At 39.4% G+C, this 21,027-nt stretch overlaps 1 protein-coding gene across 3 annotated transcripts in view; it reads left to right on the plus strand.

Annotated features, from left to right (window-relative positions):
- Positions 1-21,027, plus strand: part of PPARGC1A (PPARG coactivator 1 alpha) — a 294,886-nt gene that overhangs the window by 267,356 nt on the left and 6,503 nt on the right. For all 3 annotated transcript variants that reach the window (XM_060012743.1, XM_060012745.1, XM_060012744.1), the window contains exons 8-12: positions 10,127-11,042; positions 11,605-11,709; positions 11,862-11,982; positions 20,081-20,202; positions 20,534-20,685. In XM_060012743.1, the coding sequence (XP_059868726.1) occupies positions 10,127-11,042; positions 11,605-11,709; positions 11,862-11,982; positions 20,081-20,202; positions 20,534-20,685 (1,416 nt within the window). The remainder of the gene's footprint in view (positions 1-10,126; positions 11,043-11,604; positions 11,710-11,861; positions 11,983-20,080; positions 20,203-20,533; positions 20,686-21,027) is intronic.

Below are 21,027 nucleotides of genomic sequence, written 5' to 3' on the forward strand. Positions count from 1 at the left end.
ACTGATACCAAGCTTTCCATTAAAGAAACATTTTTTTAATTTTTCTCTGATTATAAATAATATAAGCTTACTATAAAAAATGTCAAAAATACAAACTAGTGGAAAAATTGTGTATAGTTCTAAATTGTTTTCTATGGATATTTTTACATCTGTGATCATTTTGTATATACATAATTTTGCATTCTGATTTTTCAGTTAACATTTTAATAAGGAAGTTTTATATCATCACAGACCCTTTATTATCAGGCTTTTCTTAGTGTGCTGTATAACATTAGTTTGAGTAGGTGCATCAAACTGTATCAAAATTTAATTATACTTCTTTGTTACACATTTAGGTTGTTTTAAAGTGTTACCATTTTGAAATAGCACTACAGTGGAAATCTTTGTTCATAAATTTTTTAAATCTTATTTTTCTCAAAATGAATTACTAGTAGTTATTAATACGAATATAAGGATATAAATATCTTGGGGGCTTCTGATACATATTGCCCCATTGCTTTCCAAAAGAGGTGTTTCCACTTATAGTCCTATTATCACTATGTGGATATATTTGCTTTATTACATCCTTGCTAGCATTGGGTATCTTCGTTTTTAAAATATTTTGCTCATTTATGTGTGTAACATCATTTAAATTACATTCCTTGTACTCATATAAGATTATGGTGTTACAAAAAAGCACTTATTTTTATATTCTTCTTGTCAGAAGTTTTATTATTTCTCTTACTGACCTAATTTTAAATAATTTAGTTATACATTTGAAAGGTTAGTAGGCTACACTGTTGAGAATTTATAGAAGATACTTTTTAAAAAAAATACTTAGCATCCTAAAAATATATACAGTGGATTTATTTCTGTTGGTGAACCAGAATTCATCTTACTAGTTTAAACCCCTTTTTATTAGTGCTTTGAAAGATTATTGAGTACAATGGAAATCAATTTACCAACATATATAACATATATAATACCTGCTCTATGCTTGCAACACTGTAGATCTTGGGGAATATTTATCAAGCATAAGACATAGAGACTGGGCTTCCCTGGTGGCACAGTGGTTGAGAGTCCACCTGCCGATGCAGGGGACACAGGTTCGTGCCCCGGTCCGGGAAGATCCCACATGCCGTGGAGCAGCTAGGCCCGTGAGCCATGGCCGCTGAGCCTGTACGTCCGGAGCCTGTGCTCCACAACGGGAGAGGCCACAACAGTGAGAGGCCCGCGTACCGCCAAAAAAAAAAAAAAAAAAGACATAGAGACTAATCCATGCGAACCATGGACTATTGTACTTGGCTCATAGTAGGTGCTAAATAAATATTCTTGTTTTTAAGATGTGGGCTTATAGTCAGTTGGGAAAATAACACATATTGTCCAAGTAGCATGAAGGGAAAATATTATTTACTGTTTATAATGTTTTGCTACTTTCAAAAGAAGGTGGGCCCAGAGGTTGTTTTTCATTTGTTGAGCATGGTGGTAGTGAGTGCAGATACACATTACACAAGCTGATGTATGGCCAAATTGCATTACATGCAAGAAGGGAATTCGAGCTACAGGAAAATCAAGGGATGAAGAAGAACTTGGAGGCTGTAGAAGGTGGCTAGAAGGAGAAGTTTGAAACCTGCTCGGAGGATGGTATAGGGAGGAGGAGATTGGGGGAGAAGAGGCTTATTTTTTTTTGATAAAGCTATTGTGTATTTGAAGTGCTAGACAATGTGTAATGTTCATGACCTCCATCCCCACTAAACGTCTTCAGTAAAATTTGTTGTGTAGTAGCGTTTGGAGGATATGACAAACACTGATTGTACCTCAGGAGAATCACCAAAGGGAGAAAATAAGCTTTCATAGGGAACCCTGTAACATGGCTTCAAGTTAAATACCATGATTGTGCAAAAGATTGAAAAGAATTGTAGAGACAGTTCAGGACTGAAGGAAGCATTAAGGCAATACCATTAGGCAGTGAGTGACAGAGTTGATCTGTGGAAAGGAGTTTGGAGGAAATTGAGCGCTCCACTGACTTGGGGTGCCTTAAGGGAGAAAAATATTTGCATCTGATTTTTAAGTGTGTGGGTGGAAAGGAGAGAAGATATTGATGGAGCAGAAGATACTGTATTGTAAATTGAAACATAAAATTGCCAGTATTCAACATTTTTGACATACCAAAAAAATTGGCAATTTCGTGTGATACTACCTGAACTAAGATACTTTACAAGCTGCAAATCTCCAAATGAAAGTAGTCTATTATGATTTTTTAAAAAACAGACAGCACAGTTTAGTGAAGCTGTGCAAACCCTTGGCTCTGATATCGGACAAACCCAAGTTTAAATTCTGGGTCAGCCCCCATCTAGCTGTAAGGCCTTTGGTCAGTTTAATTAAATTCTGTAAGACTCAGGAAGCTTATGTATCAAATGAAGCTGATCACAGTACCTGCATCTCACTGAGTCACTGTGAGGATTAAATGATATAAAACATGAAAAAAGCTTAGTCCAGTGACAGCATATGTGTCCAATAACTATTAGCTATTTAATTACTAATTCTACATTAAGTTCATTTCTGGAAGTCATTGTACCTTCCTGCTCACCTTTTCAACTTTTGACTACCTTTTACCTGGTTCCTTTTATTGGCCTTTGTACTAGCTCTTCTTTAGCACTCTCATATATGAAGTTATGTATTCTCTTTTGTGGTAAAATTCCCCTAATTCCCCATGAAATTGAACATATACTGCTTTTGGTGTGGGGCTGGGATTTACCAAATCAAGGTAGAAAAATCTCCCCTTGGGCATTCATTCTCTCAACAACAGGTACTTCTGCTGTTACTACAAATCCTAGAGGCTAGACATTCACTAATAGGCACTTCACATGTATTATTTTTATTTAATTTTAATTTTATTTTTATTTTTTTTGCGGTACGCGGGCCTCAGGCTCCGGACGCGCAGGCTCAGCGGCCATGGCTCCCGTGCGCAGCCGTTCTGCGGCATGTGGGATCTTCCCGGACGGGGGCATGAACCCGCGTCCCCTGCATCGGCAGGCGAACTCTCAACCACTGCGCCACCAGGGAAGCCCCACATGTATTATTTTTTGACTGTCTGTCTATTTAATTGTGAAGGAAAAAGCTATATGTCGATTCTAGGTCTGTGGTGGACCCTGGGTTCAAAGCAAGTCTGTCTAACTAGAGATTATGTCTCTTTCCTGATGCCTGAATTTTGAAGATAGTAGTGGACATCTGTTATGTTAAATAGGTTTTATTTCACTTGCCAAGTGTCATTGATTGGTATTGGCTGCCAGAAGCATTGTGTTGAGAAGGATGCTAAGGCCAAGTCTGTACTCAGTGGGAATGTCATGATCAGTTAGTAATGTCTGCCGTCAGTGCAGCAGAAGGGTGGACAGGGTGCGAACAGCATTCAGGTTGTTGATTTGTTGATCCTTCGTATACATGCTTAATGCCTTTGGCTGCAACAGAGGACATGGATCAAGCTGTTGCCCAGGATTTTCTGGTGTCTTCTTATTTAATTTTACAAAGCTTAGTGAAAATTTCCAAACATTGAAGTGAAAACGTAAAGAGTCAACAAAATTCTAAGACCTCAAGAATAATCCCTCTGCCCCATCTGCAGAGTCTTTGGGAAACAGGAGGGATGAGATAGGAAGTTTGCTTTATTAAGTATCACCAGCTGGTCTGACTTTGTGATTGTCCTAAAGTAGCTCATTTTGGCTGATAAAAAAAAAAAATGCTTCTCTTTTACAGGTGTAAAAACTAATTTGATTTCAAAATAGCTGTTAGTAAAGCAAGATGAGAGAAAAGAGAATGCTCTTTTGGCAGAAGGCATTTAAATCCATTGCATATGGAGATGTTCAGAGTGCTAGACTTTTTGCTTCTGAAGTGGGAATGGCAAAGCAATGTCAGCTCAACAAGGTTATGGTTTTAACCACAGGACATGAAGGAATTTGATTAGGAACCCCCAAACTTTTATTTATATATATTTATTTACATGTACATACATATATATCTATATGTGTGTGTATATATATATATATATATACACACACGTATATGTATATATAAATGTTTTATTTTTATTACTGTAAAAGTAATAAGAATAAATATAACTAATTAGGAAAATAAGGACAAAATCATCAGCACTCTCATCACCCTTAGCAATGCTTTCCTCCATCAATATGTATATTTTCCCCATGGTTTTCATGATGGTGGATTTGGTTTAAATCGGCAGGTATTGAAATTGCACTTCAGTAGACTTGCACTTAAAAAACTCAGCTCGTTAACCCATCACTGGGTAATTTCTTATTCTTTTATGTGGAGTCTTGTATTGTCATTTTTGGACTTCCCATTTCAAAGCTGATTTCGCTGGATGGTATATGGACAAACAGCATAAATTTGCTGTACCCTTTTGGTGTTTACATCTTTTGTATGTGACTTACCCGTGGGGAAATAGACCAAAGCCAAATAGGAATAGTAGTTGGTCGTTTTAACAGAAAGCCACAGTGACAGAGAACTAGAAAGTGATTTTGACAGGTCCTATAATCCATTCCTGTGGCTGAAGAAGCCAAGAAAGGGAGACCCAGCAAATTCTCTTTACAGCCCACTCCAGTGTTTTGCAACTCGTCCTGACAGGAATTTCTTCCATATTTCTTCCATATTTCATATCCCTCATTTTCTATTTTTAATCTCATTCTTCTTGACTCAGCGTCTGAAAAACACCTCAGTTTTCTTTTCTGGAAATGGTACTATCCAATGTCTTGCAAGCCAAGGATAGCAAAGCAATTTTCTCTCCCGTATCAACTTCAGGGGTTTGGTGGGAGACACCTGGAAAGCCAGACTCCTCCCTCCCTGCCCCGGACCCCCTCTCCTGCCCCAGCTCTGTGGGAAAGTGCCCGAGGGCCAGTGAATAACAGCTTCATCTTCCATGAGCAAGAGTTGGGGCACTAGACACATGTCATAGGAATGTTCTGAAGCTTTTCTGTGTGGTGAGTTTGTTCCCCAGTTCTCAGAGCTGATACAGGAAATCCTTAAAAAGCAGGAAAGGCGGGGGCTCCATCAGTCAGAGGGGACATGCCAGCCTGGGTACCAGAGCGAGGTGTGGGAGGCCCTTCTGTGTCAGGGGTTAACACTTTGGTTGCTGCCTTTTGTGGAGATCCAGTGAGTCCTGGGGAAGTTAGGGGTGAAGAGAGAGCACTGGAGGAGCTTTTATCAACAAAATATTTTAACAACGATAGCAGTAACAGTTCATACTGATTGAGTATCAGTCCTTCCTATGCTCCCTTGACACCCACTCCAAGTTCTTGAGGCCAAAAATATGTGAGTAGAACTCAAGTTACTCTCCTCTCTTTGCCCAGTCCTCCTTCTTTGGTGAGTTTTTAAGCAAATTAGAAAATCATCTTCTTGGTGTCTTTCCTTGAGAAATCTTAGAACTGGCATTTGACATAAGAAAAATCCCACTGTCAAACTCCAAAGCGAGTCACAGATTTAGCAGGAGGTTGTGTGAAATGTAAACTGTAAAACTGTGTAAACTATTAAGAAAGATCTTGCTGAAGTCATTGGCTGGATAGTGGAGCACAGAATACAGAGCAGAAGACTTGCCATTTATCAGTCATTCAATTAAACCCACCAACCCAAAAGAGAACTCCTCAAAGGAGATCGTTTTATAGCACATAATGAAACACAAAACCAAACCAAACTTGTCTCTGACTTTTTTTTTTTAAAGGGCTGTTTAAAAAGATAACTGGAGAGTGTGGGAGAGTGTGTACCACTTCCCCCAGATTTGCTGTGCAGAAGTGCAGAAGTGTGAGTGATGTAGAGGTACTTGTTTATTATAGAGCACATTTCAATGCAGTAATCATAAATATTGCTAAGGTTGTGCTCCGTTGAAATATGACCTACATACTCTTGATTGTTTGTGTTACGTGATTTGTCTGACACCCATTACGTTCTGGGTAATAGCAGCCATTTGTTGCTCTGCACAGCAGGCTCTTCTGACAAAAGAAAATAGGCAGCAATAAAAAAGCTATAGTCTGAATTACATTCTGCACAGTGCTGCACTGCTGAGAGTTTGTGCAAGTGTGTTAACAATGTTCTGAACTGCCTCTTGTCAGCCTTCAGCCTGTAATGGCCATCTGTCCTCACATAAATCTGTCAAAACCTGCTAAGTTCAAGAGAGAGCATGGAATATACCTTGTACTGTCAACACCAAAATGTACACATTCCCCAGAAAATCGACACACAGGAAATAATCCGGAGGTTATGGGAGGCATTAGCCCGGTTGATTTAGGCTTGTGGGCTGCAATTGAGAGTCCGGCAATTAGTGGGAAGATGACAAAGGTAGTGGGGTTGAGGAATTGATTATTGACTGCCCTTCTACCGCAGGGGAAAACATTCTGGGTGGAGGAGATGGGGTTAGAGAAATCTAATTAGTTCAGGTGCAGCAGAGGGTTCCCTGTCCCGGGCACAACTCCTAAAAGCTGGACATCACGTTAAAAGAAAAGGAAAAAAAAAAAAGCTTCTTACACTTTTATTTATTTATTTATTATTTTATTTTTTTGCGGTACGCGGGCCTCTCAATGTTTTGGCCTCTCCCGTTGCGGGGCACAGGCTCCGGACGCACAGGCTCAGTGGCCATGGCTCACGGGCCCAGCCGCTCCGCGGCATGTGGGATCTTCCCGGACCGGGGCACGAACCCGTGTCCCCTGCATCAGCAGGCGGACCCTCAACCACTGCGCCACCAGGGAAGCCCCGCTTCTTATACTTTTGTTTTGCTTTGTTTTGTTTTACTCTGGATCTCAACCCTATCTGGAAATAGATTTTCAATGAGGCACTGGTGACACGCAGTCTCGTGCTCCTTAAGATGTCTCAGTCTTGCTCTGGGGTATTCTCCTCAGATTGAAGAAGTTTCAGTAAATAGTCAAAAGGTTAGGGAATGATCTGAATTATTTTTCCCTGCCCACCGACTCACTAATCCTAAAATAACTTCCATCTACTAAGAGAGTATTATTTAATGAGCAGGGCCGTCCGAAATTTCTAGCCCTGATATTTTCACTCACAGGGTATATCTGGTTATCTCAGGGTGTTTCTGTAAGTTTTAAGCAGATACACAAGAAAATCTGTACTCACTGCAGATTTTAAAGAATGATCTCTTTATGAAGTCCTGGGGGCTGAATCCCTGAAATGCCAGCATTTGGTGGAATATTCAGCACACAGTAGGTGCTGAGTGAAAGTCTGTTTAATTGCCACAGGCCATCTAAAATGAAAAGGAAGTAAAAGGCTTTGTTTTCAACGCCAAGAAACTCTAATCATGTGTTAGCGCTCCCAAGAGCAACTTGAGAATCGGTTATTTAAGCGATAATGAGCTTAGGTACTAGGACAAGGGTTTCAAATGTTCAAGACGAAAAAGAATTTCTATATTTAAAATCCCTAGATAGCTGAGCTATTTTTAGAACTAGTCTCTCTTTAATAGTGGCCTAATTTGGTGTTTCTGAAGTTTAGGGTTTCTTTTTATAAGTCTAGAATGTCAGTCAAAATATATCTACCTGAGATCAAGGCAAGGTGCCACATAGACGCGGCGGGATAGTGGCTCTCCATAAGTGGTCTATGAACCGTGTCATTAAAAATATTTGACCAGCTTCCCAAGTGATCCGTGGGCCACTGAAATGGGACACCTACTAGTAAAGGAGGATCTAGAAAAATAAAAATGAGTGAAACATTTTGCAAAAATAAGCCCGAGCAATATTCCACTGAGAGCTTCTCATCTGTCTGGAGAGACAAGATGTAATTCACATTCAAAAAGATAAGCGTGAAAATATAGCAATATCTGGTAAGTGAGTGATCCTGGCAGTGAATTATTGGAAAAGTAAAAATTACCCCCATTCAGAGTATCATGAAAAGATCTATGAAGTTGTATTTGAGGATGTTGAATGTCATTTCCCCCAATTCAAGGGCTATCTCATTTGGAATATTTGACTGTTATTTACTCAGCAAAGAGAGATTATTCATCATTATTTCTTTGAGCATCTTAGCTTCCTGTGAGAAATATTTGAGATCTTGTCATTTCTTTGCTGGGAGTTGGTATCTTTACATTTGTTGTAGCAGTAATTGAAGGTAGCATGTGGTTGAAATCAGTGTGTATGAATGGGGCAGTGCAAAGGGTAGAGGAAACAAGCAGAGAGAGAGATGGACAAACAGAAAGATAGACAGGGTAAGAAAGAAAGCACGAAAAGGAAGGGGAGAAGGAGATGGAGGGGGAAATGGGAGGAATAGGAAGAGATGGAGGAGGAGAAGGAGGGGAAGGAGGGGAAGGAGGGGAAGGAGGGAAGGAGGAGAGAAAATTGGCCATATAGGAATTTCTTAGAGTGAGTAAAAGATATACTTGTCTATGAAAGAGGGAACACAAGGAGAGTGAACTTCAGTGACATAGAGGATTCCTTCAGTAATGTCACCTCCCTATTATCTTCAAGCGAAGAATGGAGGGCAGGCGTACAGTAGGCTGCTGATAAAGGGAAGCTTTTCTGAGACTCAGATGTGTCACGAAGGGAGAGCAGTGTCTCCTTCTCTTTGTGTTTGCATTTCCCTGTCTTTCTGAACTTTTCTGGGATAGATGTCCAAAGTCAAACCTTTTTGCATTCTTGTACGTTTCCTTCCCTCCTTTAGGGAGAATTAGCTACGTATAATAAAAGTTGCCAAATATTGGTGCAAAATATTTCATTTTAAGGAAAATATTAATTTCTTCTATCTCTTTATTGTCAAGTAGGGGAGAGAGGCAGTGTCTTCCTGTTCATACCAAAACTTCATGTAGCGTTCTGTGCCCTACTTGGTTATGTGTGTGTATGTATGTGTGTGTGTCAAGGTAGAATTTTCCTTGAAGCCTGCAGTCGCCTTAAGTCCAACCCCAGGCTTCTTGTGGACTTAAGTTCTTTTTTGCTGAATAGCATCCTCCCGTCCTCCTAAATAAAAAGTGTATTGTAAACTAAAATGTTCCCTTGTAAGCATAAAGTCATTTGAACTCCAGCCTGCCCTTCTTCAAAGTTCCGTCGACTCTGGAGCTTTTCCACAATTCTTCTTCCTTGGCATAAAGGGCTGAGGAGGACTTAGGGGTGAAACTGAACAGAGATAACTAGCCTTCACACGCTCTCCCACAATGACTTGTGATGGAATTTTCTGCCCTCTGTAGAAAAGCACAAAAGGCAACAGCTGACAGATTCCCCCTCTTCTTCCTTTCTTTTTTTTTTTCATTTTTTCAATTAGTTAGTTGCCGAAGCTTGGATTCGTTTCAATCCTTCAGCCTCCTAACCCGCCCTGATGTGGTGCTCCAGATAAAATGGTGTACTGGTACCGCAATATTTAGTGTTACTGTTCACTTAAGTTTCTGTTGCAGAACCATATTTTTGACAGAATGTATTAGTTATGCTTACAAGAATGTACTATACCTACATTAGCCATGGTTTACAAAGTTAATGAACTGTGGAGACAGAGAATCATTGCCGTCATGTTGTAGAGTTGTCTGGTACCCTGCGTTAGCCGGCTGCATTTTACTGAACTTACTTTGATGTTGCCAATGTCATTCCCACCCTCCCCCCCAGTTGCTGTCATCCCATCTTTTCTTTTCTTTCCTTTTCTTTTTTTTTTAAAGTTGCCTAATTCTTTGGCTCCGTGGGTAGATATCCTTGATTTTACAAAAATTCCTGACCTACATGCATCCTCCCCAGCATTCTTTGCAGACAAATGCCACCAGAGGTCTTCTATGATTTCCCTGTGTCCCTACCGTGTTAATTTTCCACAACCAAGACTGTGAGAAGCCCCTGTAAATCTGAGCTTTTGTAATGCCTGGTGGTGACGTGCTCATGTTTCCTGGGAAGCAGGATCGGTTAGCATTGGCGTTTGAAATACAAAATATCATGGCTTTCACCACAGCCTCATATCGTAGATCCATCTTTTCTTGGTGACAGAGGCTTCGGGAGACAGAGTCACTTTTTCCGGTCTTATCATGAATTTAGTTTCCTTCCTTTTCACTGAGTTTTAACCATTGTCTGAAATCTTGGAAAAGTTAGGAAAGCATATCCTGGCATTTAACAACATATCTCTGTCTCTTTTCTTTCTCTCTCTCCCCTCCCCTTTTTTTTTTCTTTTATTATCTTAGGCCTAACTCCACCCACAACTCCTCCTCATAAAGGCAACCAAGATAACCCTTTTAGGGCTTCTCCAAAGCTGAAGCCCTCTTGCAAGACTGTGGTACCTCCGCCATCAAAGAAGGCCCGGTACAGTGAGTCTTCCGGTATCCAAGACAATAACTCCACCAGGAAAGGGCCCGAGCAGTCTGAGTTGTACGCACAGCTCAGCAAGACCTCCGTGCTCACCAGTGGACACGAGGAAAGGAAGGCCAAGCGGCCCAGTCTGCGGCTGTTTGGTGACCATGACTATTGTCAGTCAATTAATTCCAAAACGGAAATACTCATTAATATATCACAGGAGCTCCACGACTCCAGACAACTAGAATATAAAGATGCCTCCTCCAACTGGCAGGGGCAGATGCGCTCTTCCACAGATTCAGACCAGTGCTACCTGAGAGAGGCCTCGGGGGTGAGCAGGCAGGTCTCTCCCGGCAGCACCAGAAAACAGCTCCAAGACCAGGAAATCCGAGCTGAGCTGAACAAGCACTTCGGTCATCCCAGTCAAGCTGTTTTTGACGACGAAGCAGACAAGACCAGTGAACTGAGGGACAGTGATTTCAGTAATGAACAATTCTCCAAACTACCTATGTTTATAAATTCAGGACTAGCCATGGATGGCCTGTTTGATGACAGCGAGGATGAAAGTGATAAACTGAAGTCCCCTTGGGATGGCACGCAGTCCTATTCATTGTTCCATGTGTCGCCTTCTTGTTCTTCTTTTAACTCTCCATGTAGAGATTCCGTGTCACCACCCAAATCCTTATTTTCTCAAAGACCCCAAAGGATGCGCTCTCGTTCACGGTCCTTTTCTCGACATAGGTCGTGTTCTCGATCACCATATTCCAGGTCAAGATCAAGGTCCCCAGGCAGTAGATCCTCTTCAAGGTAAACCTTGTCAAAACCCACCCAAAGCCTAAGGCGTCCCCAGGAAGTGAAAAAAAAAAACAAAGGCAAAAAAATGCATTCAAAACCCACAGGCAGCCCAGCCCCTCACCATCCATTCCCAGTGCCACAGGAACTAAGGAGATTGTCGTTACCCATACATTCCTCCCCATCTTCTCTTAAATCTGTCATTCTTGAACACAGTGCCTTGAGCCAGTCAGATCTGAGAGAGCAATTTGTAAGAAACTTGCTCATCTACCTTTTTCCATTACCTGGAGAGCTGCCTTGTGCCAGGATAGGTGAGATCCATGCAAGATAAAGCTGACAGTGTACCAGGCCGGCGTTCGGCATTCACATCAATAAGAGACGCTGCAAGAGAACACGTCACTCCAGACCTCTAAGCTGACTAGATGATCACAAACTGTCACTGGGAAATCTCACAAGTAGCTGGGAACTGAAAGCCGGTTTATGTAATGCGGAATTCCAGGGGCTGTTCAGTCATGCCGATAAACTGGGGTTCACTGGCAGTTGCAAATGCCCTTCTGTTTTTCCTCCTCTCTCCCAGATCTTGCTACTACTATGAGTCAGGCCACTGCAGACACCGCGCGCACCGAAATTCTCCCCTGTGCGCGAGATCACGTTCAAGATCGCCCTACGGCCGGCGGCCCAGGTAATGACACACGTCCTTTTCCCTCCGCGCCTCTCATCTCCTCCCGTAGATGACAAGATGTTTTCTAAAACCCCGCCCCCTCCCCAATTTCCGATTAATTTTGCTCATGCGTTTGGAGGTGGTTGCCTTAATGATGAAGTTATGTTTCTCAGGTATGACAGCTACGAAGAGTATCAGCACGAGAGGCTGAAGAGGGAAGAATACCGCAGAGAGTATGAGAAACGGGAGTCTGAAAGGGCCAAACAGAGAGAGAGGCAAAGGCAGAAGGCAATTGTAAGCAGCTTGGAGCTTACTTTCATTTTACAGGAGGGTTTCTTTTCTTTTTTTCTCCTGTCTTTTCTTTTCGTGGGGGTGGGCATAGATTAGAAAATAAGGGAAAGACTCTTGTTAGAATATGCAATACTCAGCCTTTTGGCTTTAAAGCATCAGTGAGTCCTCAGTCCCTCTTAACACAGACTATTGGAAAGCAAAACGTTAGGTCAGTGTATTTCTCCTCCATACTACCTGTTTCTCATTCATCTTGAAGCTCATTACTGTTTTCGACCTTTGTTTCTAAAAATGGAGGAAGGAGAGATTTGTCCAGTCAGATACTGGTCGCATCAAGCCAGAGGATGAGTTCTTTGTATTGTTCTCTGCTGCTTTTTTTTCTCTGAGTGGAAAATGAAGAGATATCACTATTTGGTTTCAGTTTTCGTCTTTTTGGCAGACGTGAGAGTTGGATTGAGTTAGATTTAAAGGCAGTGGTAGAGAAAGATTTGCTAAGAAAGTCATCATTTCTTCCTTGTGCCAGGTCAACAACTAACACATCCATATTTCTTATGAACTGCTTTTCAATAACCTATTATGGATTTCAGCACCACGTACTGCAGGGTATTACATTCGCTTGACATATACACAGTACTGACCCTTTGGGGTTAGGGTCTAGGTTATGTGCATCTAGTTCGTTCTCCGTTGGTCAGACCTTAGAAGGCAAAAAGGAGGTCCTCCAATTGTCAGCATCCAGTACTTGTTCAAGGCAGATATTCCTAATTGATTAAGGAAATCTTTCCCACTGAGCCCCAATAGAGCCTTGAGGGCTTTCCCAACATGGTGCTTTAGGGAGCCATGGCATATCCATTGGAAATGGCACTGTTTTCATTCATTGCAGCTGCTGTCTGTTAGCTGCTAAACGTCATTTCAATGAAGAACAACCTTTGACACATCTTGCATACAAGCTAACCAGGGCTTAGGGAAATGGTTTTTAGCTGGAAATGTTAGATGGATATGGTACCTTTAGAACAACCCACAACCATCAACAAAATCTTGAAAAACCTACCTGGAAGAGCTGACTAATAGAGTCCAAATCGAGCGTTGGCCAACAGTTATCAACTGGAGGAAAAAGGTTAACTGAGAGGTTTGTTAAGTCAGGCACTCAAGGAAAAAGGAGGGAGAAGTAATTGAATACGTAGGCTAACGATCTAGGGCTTTGCTGCCATTTAACTTCGAATCTACCTAAGACCAAATTAAAGGCCTTGTGAAAATTATAACACTTTCCCTCATTTTTCTCAACTTTCAAATGAGCTGTGATATTAACATCTGCCAGAGTATCATTAGTTAACACTTAAGAAGACTAATGAAAATTAAAAATTCAATTTTCTAATTTAGATGTTTTTAATTAATAGCCTGTTCAATAATTATAATAATTCACATTTATAGAGTGCCATATAGTTTACAAAGCCTTGTAGCGTGGCACGGTACAGTTAATATATACCAAAGAGAGTCATGTTGAGTAAGCATGAAGGTAAATAGTTATTTCAATGTTTTCATATTCGTATTTGATAAAACTCTTCATGTTTCTTCCCAAAAGAATGACACTAAAGAGAGAAATTGTTTTATCATATATTTGCTCATTTGTGCAAAATATAGCACAGCTGTAACCAAAGCTATGTAGATAGATGTAGATAAATGACATGTGCTTATTCTATTCTTCCCAAGAAAATTTAGTGCCAGATACTTACTAGGGTGAAGAAAGGGAGGGAGGGGTCATTTTTGCTAGTTTGGTTCTTTACAAATAGATCAAAGAGTGTGATGGTCTATATTCCATAGATGCCTGAGCCAAAAGCACTCTTGAGGCCACTAGCCTCAGTCTGGAAGCAGATACCACCCTACCACCCTGCCTTTCCCTGTGTCACAAATATTGACCAGTTCCTTGGTTAATTCTTCGACTAAGACAGTCTGTATCAGTTCCCTTTGAAAGACAGCAATTATAGTGCAAATGTCAACTTGGCTTATATTAAGTCATCATAATTAACTAGACGTTTGTGAGAATTTTGGCTTTGAGATGTTTATTTTTTTTTAAAAAGCAGATTAAAAAAGAAAACTAGGACATAGAGATTGTTTACTAACACAGTGACCCATAGGTAGTAAGAGCTTAGTATAAAGATTTGGGACTTAACTATTAAACCAATTCCCACTTGGACTATTAGATGCTATTTTTGCTTAAAATAAGTGAAAACACATGAGTGTATGAGAGACATTTGTTAGGTGCCTGGGTTCTAAAATTAGGTAAGACCTAGTCCCCACATCCAGGGAGTTCAAGTCTACTGGCTGGTAAAGATACATGAAGAGGCAATAGGGTGTGTTAATTGCTATTGCAGAGGATGCGCCTAAGGTACTGCAGTGGCAAATGGGTCGGCAACCAGCCCTGGGAACGAGGGAGGGTATCCCTGGAGGGTGAGATTGATTTGAAACCTAAAGGGAGGAAAGGGCAAAGGTTTTTTCACCTGTGTTGTCCAGTGTGGGAGCCATTAGCCATGAGGCTAATTCAGCTAGTCCCAAATTTAGATGCACTATGAGTGTGATTGAATTTTGAAGACAGTACAAAAAAAAAAAAGAGTGTAAAATACTTCATTAATATTTTTTACATCAATGACAAGTTGAAACAATAATATTTTGGCTATGCTGAGCCAAGTAAAATATATTATTAAAATTAAATTTGTTTTTTTTACTTTTTAAAATGTGCCTCAGAAAATTTAAAAGTTACATATGGTGCATTATATTTTTATTGGAAATTACTATTCTAGGCAGAGACTTTAGCTTATACTAAGTCTCTGGAAAAGAACAAGCTATATTGGGAAACTGCTAGTCATTTAATTAGAACACCAGGGTACAGGAGAGGCAAGAAATAAGTCTGGAGGGCTCCATGGTCACCAGATCCTTGAAGGGTCCTTTAAGTCATAATAAAGATTTTGAAGAATATCTTGAAGGCGTAGTGGAACTATTTAATGAGATTACCCGCAGGAAGTTTTTCTGATTGATTTCCTTCCTCAAAATGGTCTGCTTTCTTGTGCCATAATGCATTTGCAAAATATATTTTTACGGACTTGGAGATACAAGCAATGATTTTTGACTCATTTGACTAGATTAGCTTGATAAGTCATTCATGAAACAGCTAAAGGAACTAGGACAGTTTGCCGAAGTTGGTCGGGTAGGTGATTTCCATTCAGATTTCTGAGACACCCTTAAAGTAATGAATAAATAACAAATTATATCTGGAATATCTTGGGTGCAGTGCTGGATTATTCATTAATTCAGATCAATTTTATAATCAGGGGAGCAGCAAAACAGAAGCTCCAAAAGGAAATGAAAAAAATAATGTTACAATCATGTAATAGATACTTTACAAAATTAACCTTTGCTACCTTGTCTTGTGGTCTATAATATTGACTTATTTTTGAGTTCCGTAAGAAGGAGATGGTGGTTTAGGTCATCTATAAACTTTTTAATATGTATGTGTCCAAAAGTCTTTATTCAGACCGACTTCAGTGTACCAAATCAGACAGCTAAGAAAAGACTAATAATTAGTAATTACACAGAATCATATGTTGTGATTGAATATTGCCATTGTTTAAGTTGCTGTTTTCCTCCAATTTCCATCTAAATGCTCTCAAAACCCAATTTATCCTCTGCTTTTCTCAGTCTCATAGGCTTGAAATAATTCAGGATATTGGAACTCTGGAAGCCAGAGTATAGTACTTAATGTCTAATTATATTAGCTCTGAAGTAAACTAACCTGGATGTATTCACATCCATCCAACCTAAGACACTAAGGAGGAGTATTCCTGGACCGTACTTGGATGGAAGTAACTTTGGTAAACTGAAAGCTATAGTTTTGCTTCTCCCCTGAAAGTGTCTCCTAGTCACGGTCACTTACTGAATGCCTACTGAATCAGATGAGTGTTATCCATGTTAAGAACAAGAGAAAAAACAACAAAAAAGGAAACTTGTTTCGGCATTATGTCAGAGTTTTGGCCTTTGTTTCTATCCATTCACACCTCTTCATGGTCATTCACCCCTCTCACTTTCTCTTTTAGATAGAGGACCTAGCTATACCATTCACTGTAGAAGTGGCATGAATTTTATCCACTCATCTCATCTATAGTGTTTGTAATATCCTTGGAATTTTTGAGGAAGTTAGGTTGTAACTAATCTGGAGGTGAACATAAATCTTTCACTGTCAAAGTTGACATGCAGTTTCCTTAGCATAGGAAGAGGGATGTTTAAATTATCCTGACTTGGAAATGTAGAATAAAAGTTCTGAGAACTAAAATCCAAATGATATCAGGCTGCTCCTTATTGTTCCCTAACACTGCAGAGCATTTTAGTGAGATAACCCACAGAAAAGCATCAAGCACAGCACTTGGCATCTACTAGAATTTAGTAAATGTTAATCTCACTACTAATTTCCTTTTCTTCTTAGTCAAACCCCTATTACCAGGAGCTACTTATTTTTTGATGAGAAACAACCATTGTATATTTCCCCCAGCTAACTGGGAGGCTCTACCCACTTTCTGATAAAGATTTTGATAATGCAAAGTCAGTTTAATTCAGTCGGATTTTTTTTCTCTGTTCATCCCCTGTGTTTTGATATAATGAGGATTTACCATACCTGTTAATGCAACATAAATCTTCACTTCTATTATCCACCCCATCAGCAAACTAGCTTTTGTGAAAATTGAAGCTAAAATATACTTGATAAATGTTCCTTCCTCCTCGATAGGGAAAACTGGTCTGAAAATCATTTTTCAAGGAGCTTTTTCCAAAGGTTTAGAGTTCCTCCAAGCCTTTAAGAAGTTGGAAATGTTATTAAGCATTTTGATTTCTTTTCCTTTCATCTCATGTTTAGAAATTAATGTCTTGAAAAATTGGCTGCAAATGTTAAGGTTTTTTAAAGATATGGAATCTATTCATCTGTCTAATAAAACTGCAACATGTTAAAAATAATCAGTTCTTCACTAGACATTTTGGTCAATCTTGGAAAGATTTTTGTCTTTGCTTTTTAGACCTTCAGATGCCTTTTAATTTCATTTTTATCACTAGGAAAACCAAACACTAATCATTTTCTCAAATGAGAATTTCAACATGTATTCAATCTCTGATCTTTGTAAGATAGCAAGATGTGGTTGCATTCTTATGTTGCATAAAAGAAGATTGACAGTCAAATAGGTAATTTAAGTGATTGCGGAACAGCCCTTTGGATTTCTGTCTTTCCTATCTAGGTTGTGTCTTCTTTTTAGTGCAGAATGTATCAGTATCCAATATAAAAGGTCCTCTGGTTTATCCTTTTTTGGGATTATTGTTGCATAGAGTTTCGTATAAAGAAGCAATTCAGAGACTATCCCAATATGTCTGCATATGGATGTGCATATGGTCGATTTTCACTTTTACTGTGAATTTCCTTGAAGATGAACATAGGCTGTGTATATTCCCTTAATGGTAGATGAGCAATTTCTTTGTGATGGTTCAATTTCTTTCTCTCTCTTCTGCATTTCTGCCTCCTTTTCCTCTGTACAGTAGTAACCTTCCTAAAGACATTCATTAAAAAAAATAAATAAATAACACTCATGCAAGCAGGCGCCAGGAAGTTTAGATAACAGTCCCATCAAATTCTGCTGTTTGGCTGGAGCTGGCTGCATAAATAGAATGGAATGTGATGTGATGATTCCCTTGCTCAAGTGTACAGCACTGCTCCGGGACGAGCCTCGCTCTCCATTTATATTTATTGACCTACAGGATGTGCTGGGGGCTCTGGAACAACACAATTACAGCCTTCAGTTGAGACATACAATCTACATGGAAGCGAATCAGGCAGCCCGCTCTGCTTGCTGTACTTCGTCTGGTCAGTTATGTAGGCTCAGTGGTTGCTGTCAAAGAATTGTGTTTTACCAACTGTTTCAGTGGAGTGAGACAAGTGAGAGCACTTACCCTTAAACCATAAAAGCAAATCATGGAAACCTTTGTTAGTACACTCAGCTGAGCTACTTGGGTAAGGTTTTTCCTATGATAAAGCACCAAACCTGGTTTTCATTCTCCACTGTCTTAGAGAGTCTCAGAGTAAGGACCACACTTAGTCACCTTTGATGTAACGAAGGGTATGGAACTAGGTGTCAAAAGTGATTAATTGATTGATTTTTCAACAAATATTCATTAAGAAGACTCTTATGTTTGGGTACCCTTAAAATATAGTGGTCGATAAGACTGGTATGGTCGGTGCTTTCATGAAGCTTTCATTGTTGGGGGAGATGGACATTAAACACCGAATAAACTATTAATTATTTAATTACAATTGGGCACAGAACTACAAAGGAGAAGTAGAGTGTTCTATCAGAGCAACTTGTAATAGAAAGCCGAACCTCACCTCAAGTCTCAGAGAGGAAAATGATTGTTGATGTTAACTTCACTGATACAAGAAAGACCCACTGGGAAGAGGCTGAACTACAGAGTTTGGTTTGGGTAATGTTGGTCTAGTTTGAGGTGCCTATGGGACATCCAACCTGAGATGTCAAATAGATAGTTGCTTATTTGAACCTGAAGCTCAGAGGAACTTTCCTGATGAAAACGGAAATATGAGTGTTGCATATGGTAAAAGAAGAAACATGGATGATCAAATCACCTAGGAGGATACGTATTATAGGGTCTGTGAATTGTTCAGTTAAGTTTCTCAAACATTTATTGAGAGTCCACTCTTTACCAAGTTCTTTGCTAAATACTGGGCACATGAAATGGACATATGTTCAGTAAATAACATAGGACATCTCTTTGCTTTAAGCCTAAATGACTTTTTACATCATCCAAGATGTAAAAAGATATTCTCAGCACATCCAGAGAAAACTCTTAGGCAGGCTAAATCTGTACCTTTGCCCTGTGTTTCCTAGTCTCTGCCTCCATCTAACTTAAATCTCTCCAACCTTAAATTCATTTCATTCTTGTTTGCCATTGATAGACATACAAGCTAACTGGTAAGCACTTCATTATACTAACTTCTTGCACCTTTTCTCAGCTTGAGAAACATCATCATCTTTGGCCTTGTCTTCTTGGAATAAGAGATATACGATTACTTCTTACACTAAGAATGCATTCTTGTTCTGTAAAAGTGATCCATCTTCAGGCTATAAAATATTCTTCCCATATTTTGTAGGTTATAAATTGCTGTTGACTTTCAGATTATGATGATATTGACTCCACTTGTGAAAATTAGGCCACACCCTTCTCGTCTGTTCCTAAAATAAGATTCATTGGCAAAGTGAAATTTATAGCCTCTTTTATAGCTCTTATTCTTTGGAGACCCATGGCTTAAAATGGCCAGTATTTTAAGACTGTATTTTTTAAATTATTGTCTTTGGACCACCTGTATCAGAATCACTGGGGTGTGCTTGTTAAAAATAAAGATCATTGAAGCTTACTTTCCAAATTTTTTTAATACAGCTGGAATAAACCCAATCATTTGCATTTTTAATAAGCACCCCAGGTAATTTGTATTTATACTAGAGTTTAAGAATCAATATTTTGAGGGGTGTCAAAATTTGTATGTCAAACTATCATGCTGTACATCTTAAAATTATATAGTAACGGATGTCAATGATTTGTCAATAGAACTAAAAAATGTGTATATTTTATTATTGCAATTCTGAGTTAAGGAGAAATTAAAGAGTTTTGCAAGCCAGGTCAGTTTCCTACCAATTTTGAAGATTAATAATCGAGTCACAAGTGTTAAAATATTTAATAGATATTATTCAGCTATTCAGTGATAAAAAAGATTGCATTACACACATTTCTTCTATAATACATTAAATTTCATGTGACAAAGAAACAGAGATGGATAGAAAAAGTAGAAGAGAGTGAGAGGCAGAAGAGAGTGATACTGAAGAAATGGAAAGTAAAACTTGGTTGACGTGTAGTCTTTTGTTCAGGTTTAGTGTGTGTTTTGCTTTAATTGGCATGCTCGGGGGGGGGGTTCTTATTATGCATGATTGCACATTTATAAATGTTTCTAGCATTCAACTTCTTTCCTATCTTCAGAACTAGCAAGTGTCTTCTCACTTTCCCCCCCTAGGAAGAACGCCGTGTGATTTATGTTGGTAAAATCAGACCTGACACAACACGGACAGAACTGAGGGACCGTTTTGAAGTTTTTGGTGAAATTGAGGAGTGCACAGTAAATCTGCGGGATGATGGGTGAGAATCTTCAAGATTATTTCTTGTTCAGAAGCTGACATATGTAAAAAATTATGGCCATAAGATTACTAGAATGGGAATGCTTTGACAGATGACATGTTGAGTTCAGAACCTTATTTATTTTCTTTCATCCCTATTTATTAATCTTTCTAGTTGAGATTTCCTATCCCAGAAATAAGTATTTAGCTGCTTGACAGGACAATCACACTGATAAATGGATGCAGTGGTTCAGACGTTGGCACCAGCGAAGTCTCCAAAGTAGAAAGGGTTACAGTCATATATGCTAATCCTTCCTCACTAGCTTTGAACTTCTCTTCTTTGTCCATTGCAGAGACAGCTATGGTTTCATTACCTACCGTTATACCTGTGATGCTTTTGCTGCTCTTGAAAATGGATATACTTTGCGCAGGTCGAATGAAACTGACTTCGAGCTGTACTTTTGTGGACGCAAGCAGTTTTTCAAGTCTAACTATGCAGACCTAGGTATGGATTTTACTGTACATAGAATGAGGAATCCATAATGTAGAGCTCAAAATGGAAGCATATGTAAACTGTAGGCACATTGGGTTGGACCATCGCTTTATTTTACTAGAGGGAATATTTGAATACAGATTTTATCTTATTTTTTATTTTTTAACACACGAGACAGTTTCAGAAGCAAGGGGCTTAAGTTTTGGCAACAAAGAGAAGAAGCAAATTGTTTCTACTGTCTGCCCATATGCTGAAATTCTGCACTATTTGTGTGTGTGTGTGTGTGTGTGTGTGTGTGTGTGTGTGTGTGTGGTATGTTTTGAGTGTGCAAGTGTTGTATTCGTTTGTAATCTG

Source organism: Delphinus delphis, chromosome 5 (assembly GCF_949987515.2).
Source record: "Delphinus delphis chromosome 5, mDelDel1.2, whole genome shotgun sequence".
Lineage (NCBI taxonomy): Eukaryota > Metazoa > Chordata > Mammalia > Artiodactyla > Delphinidae > Delphinus > Delphinus delphis.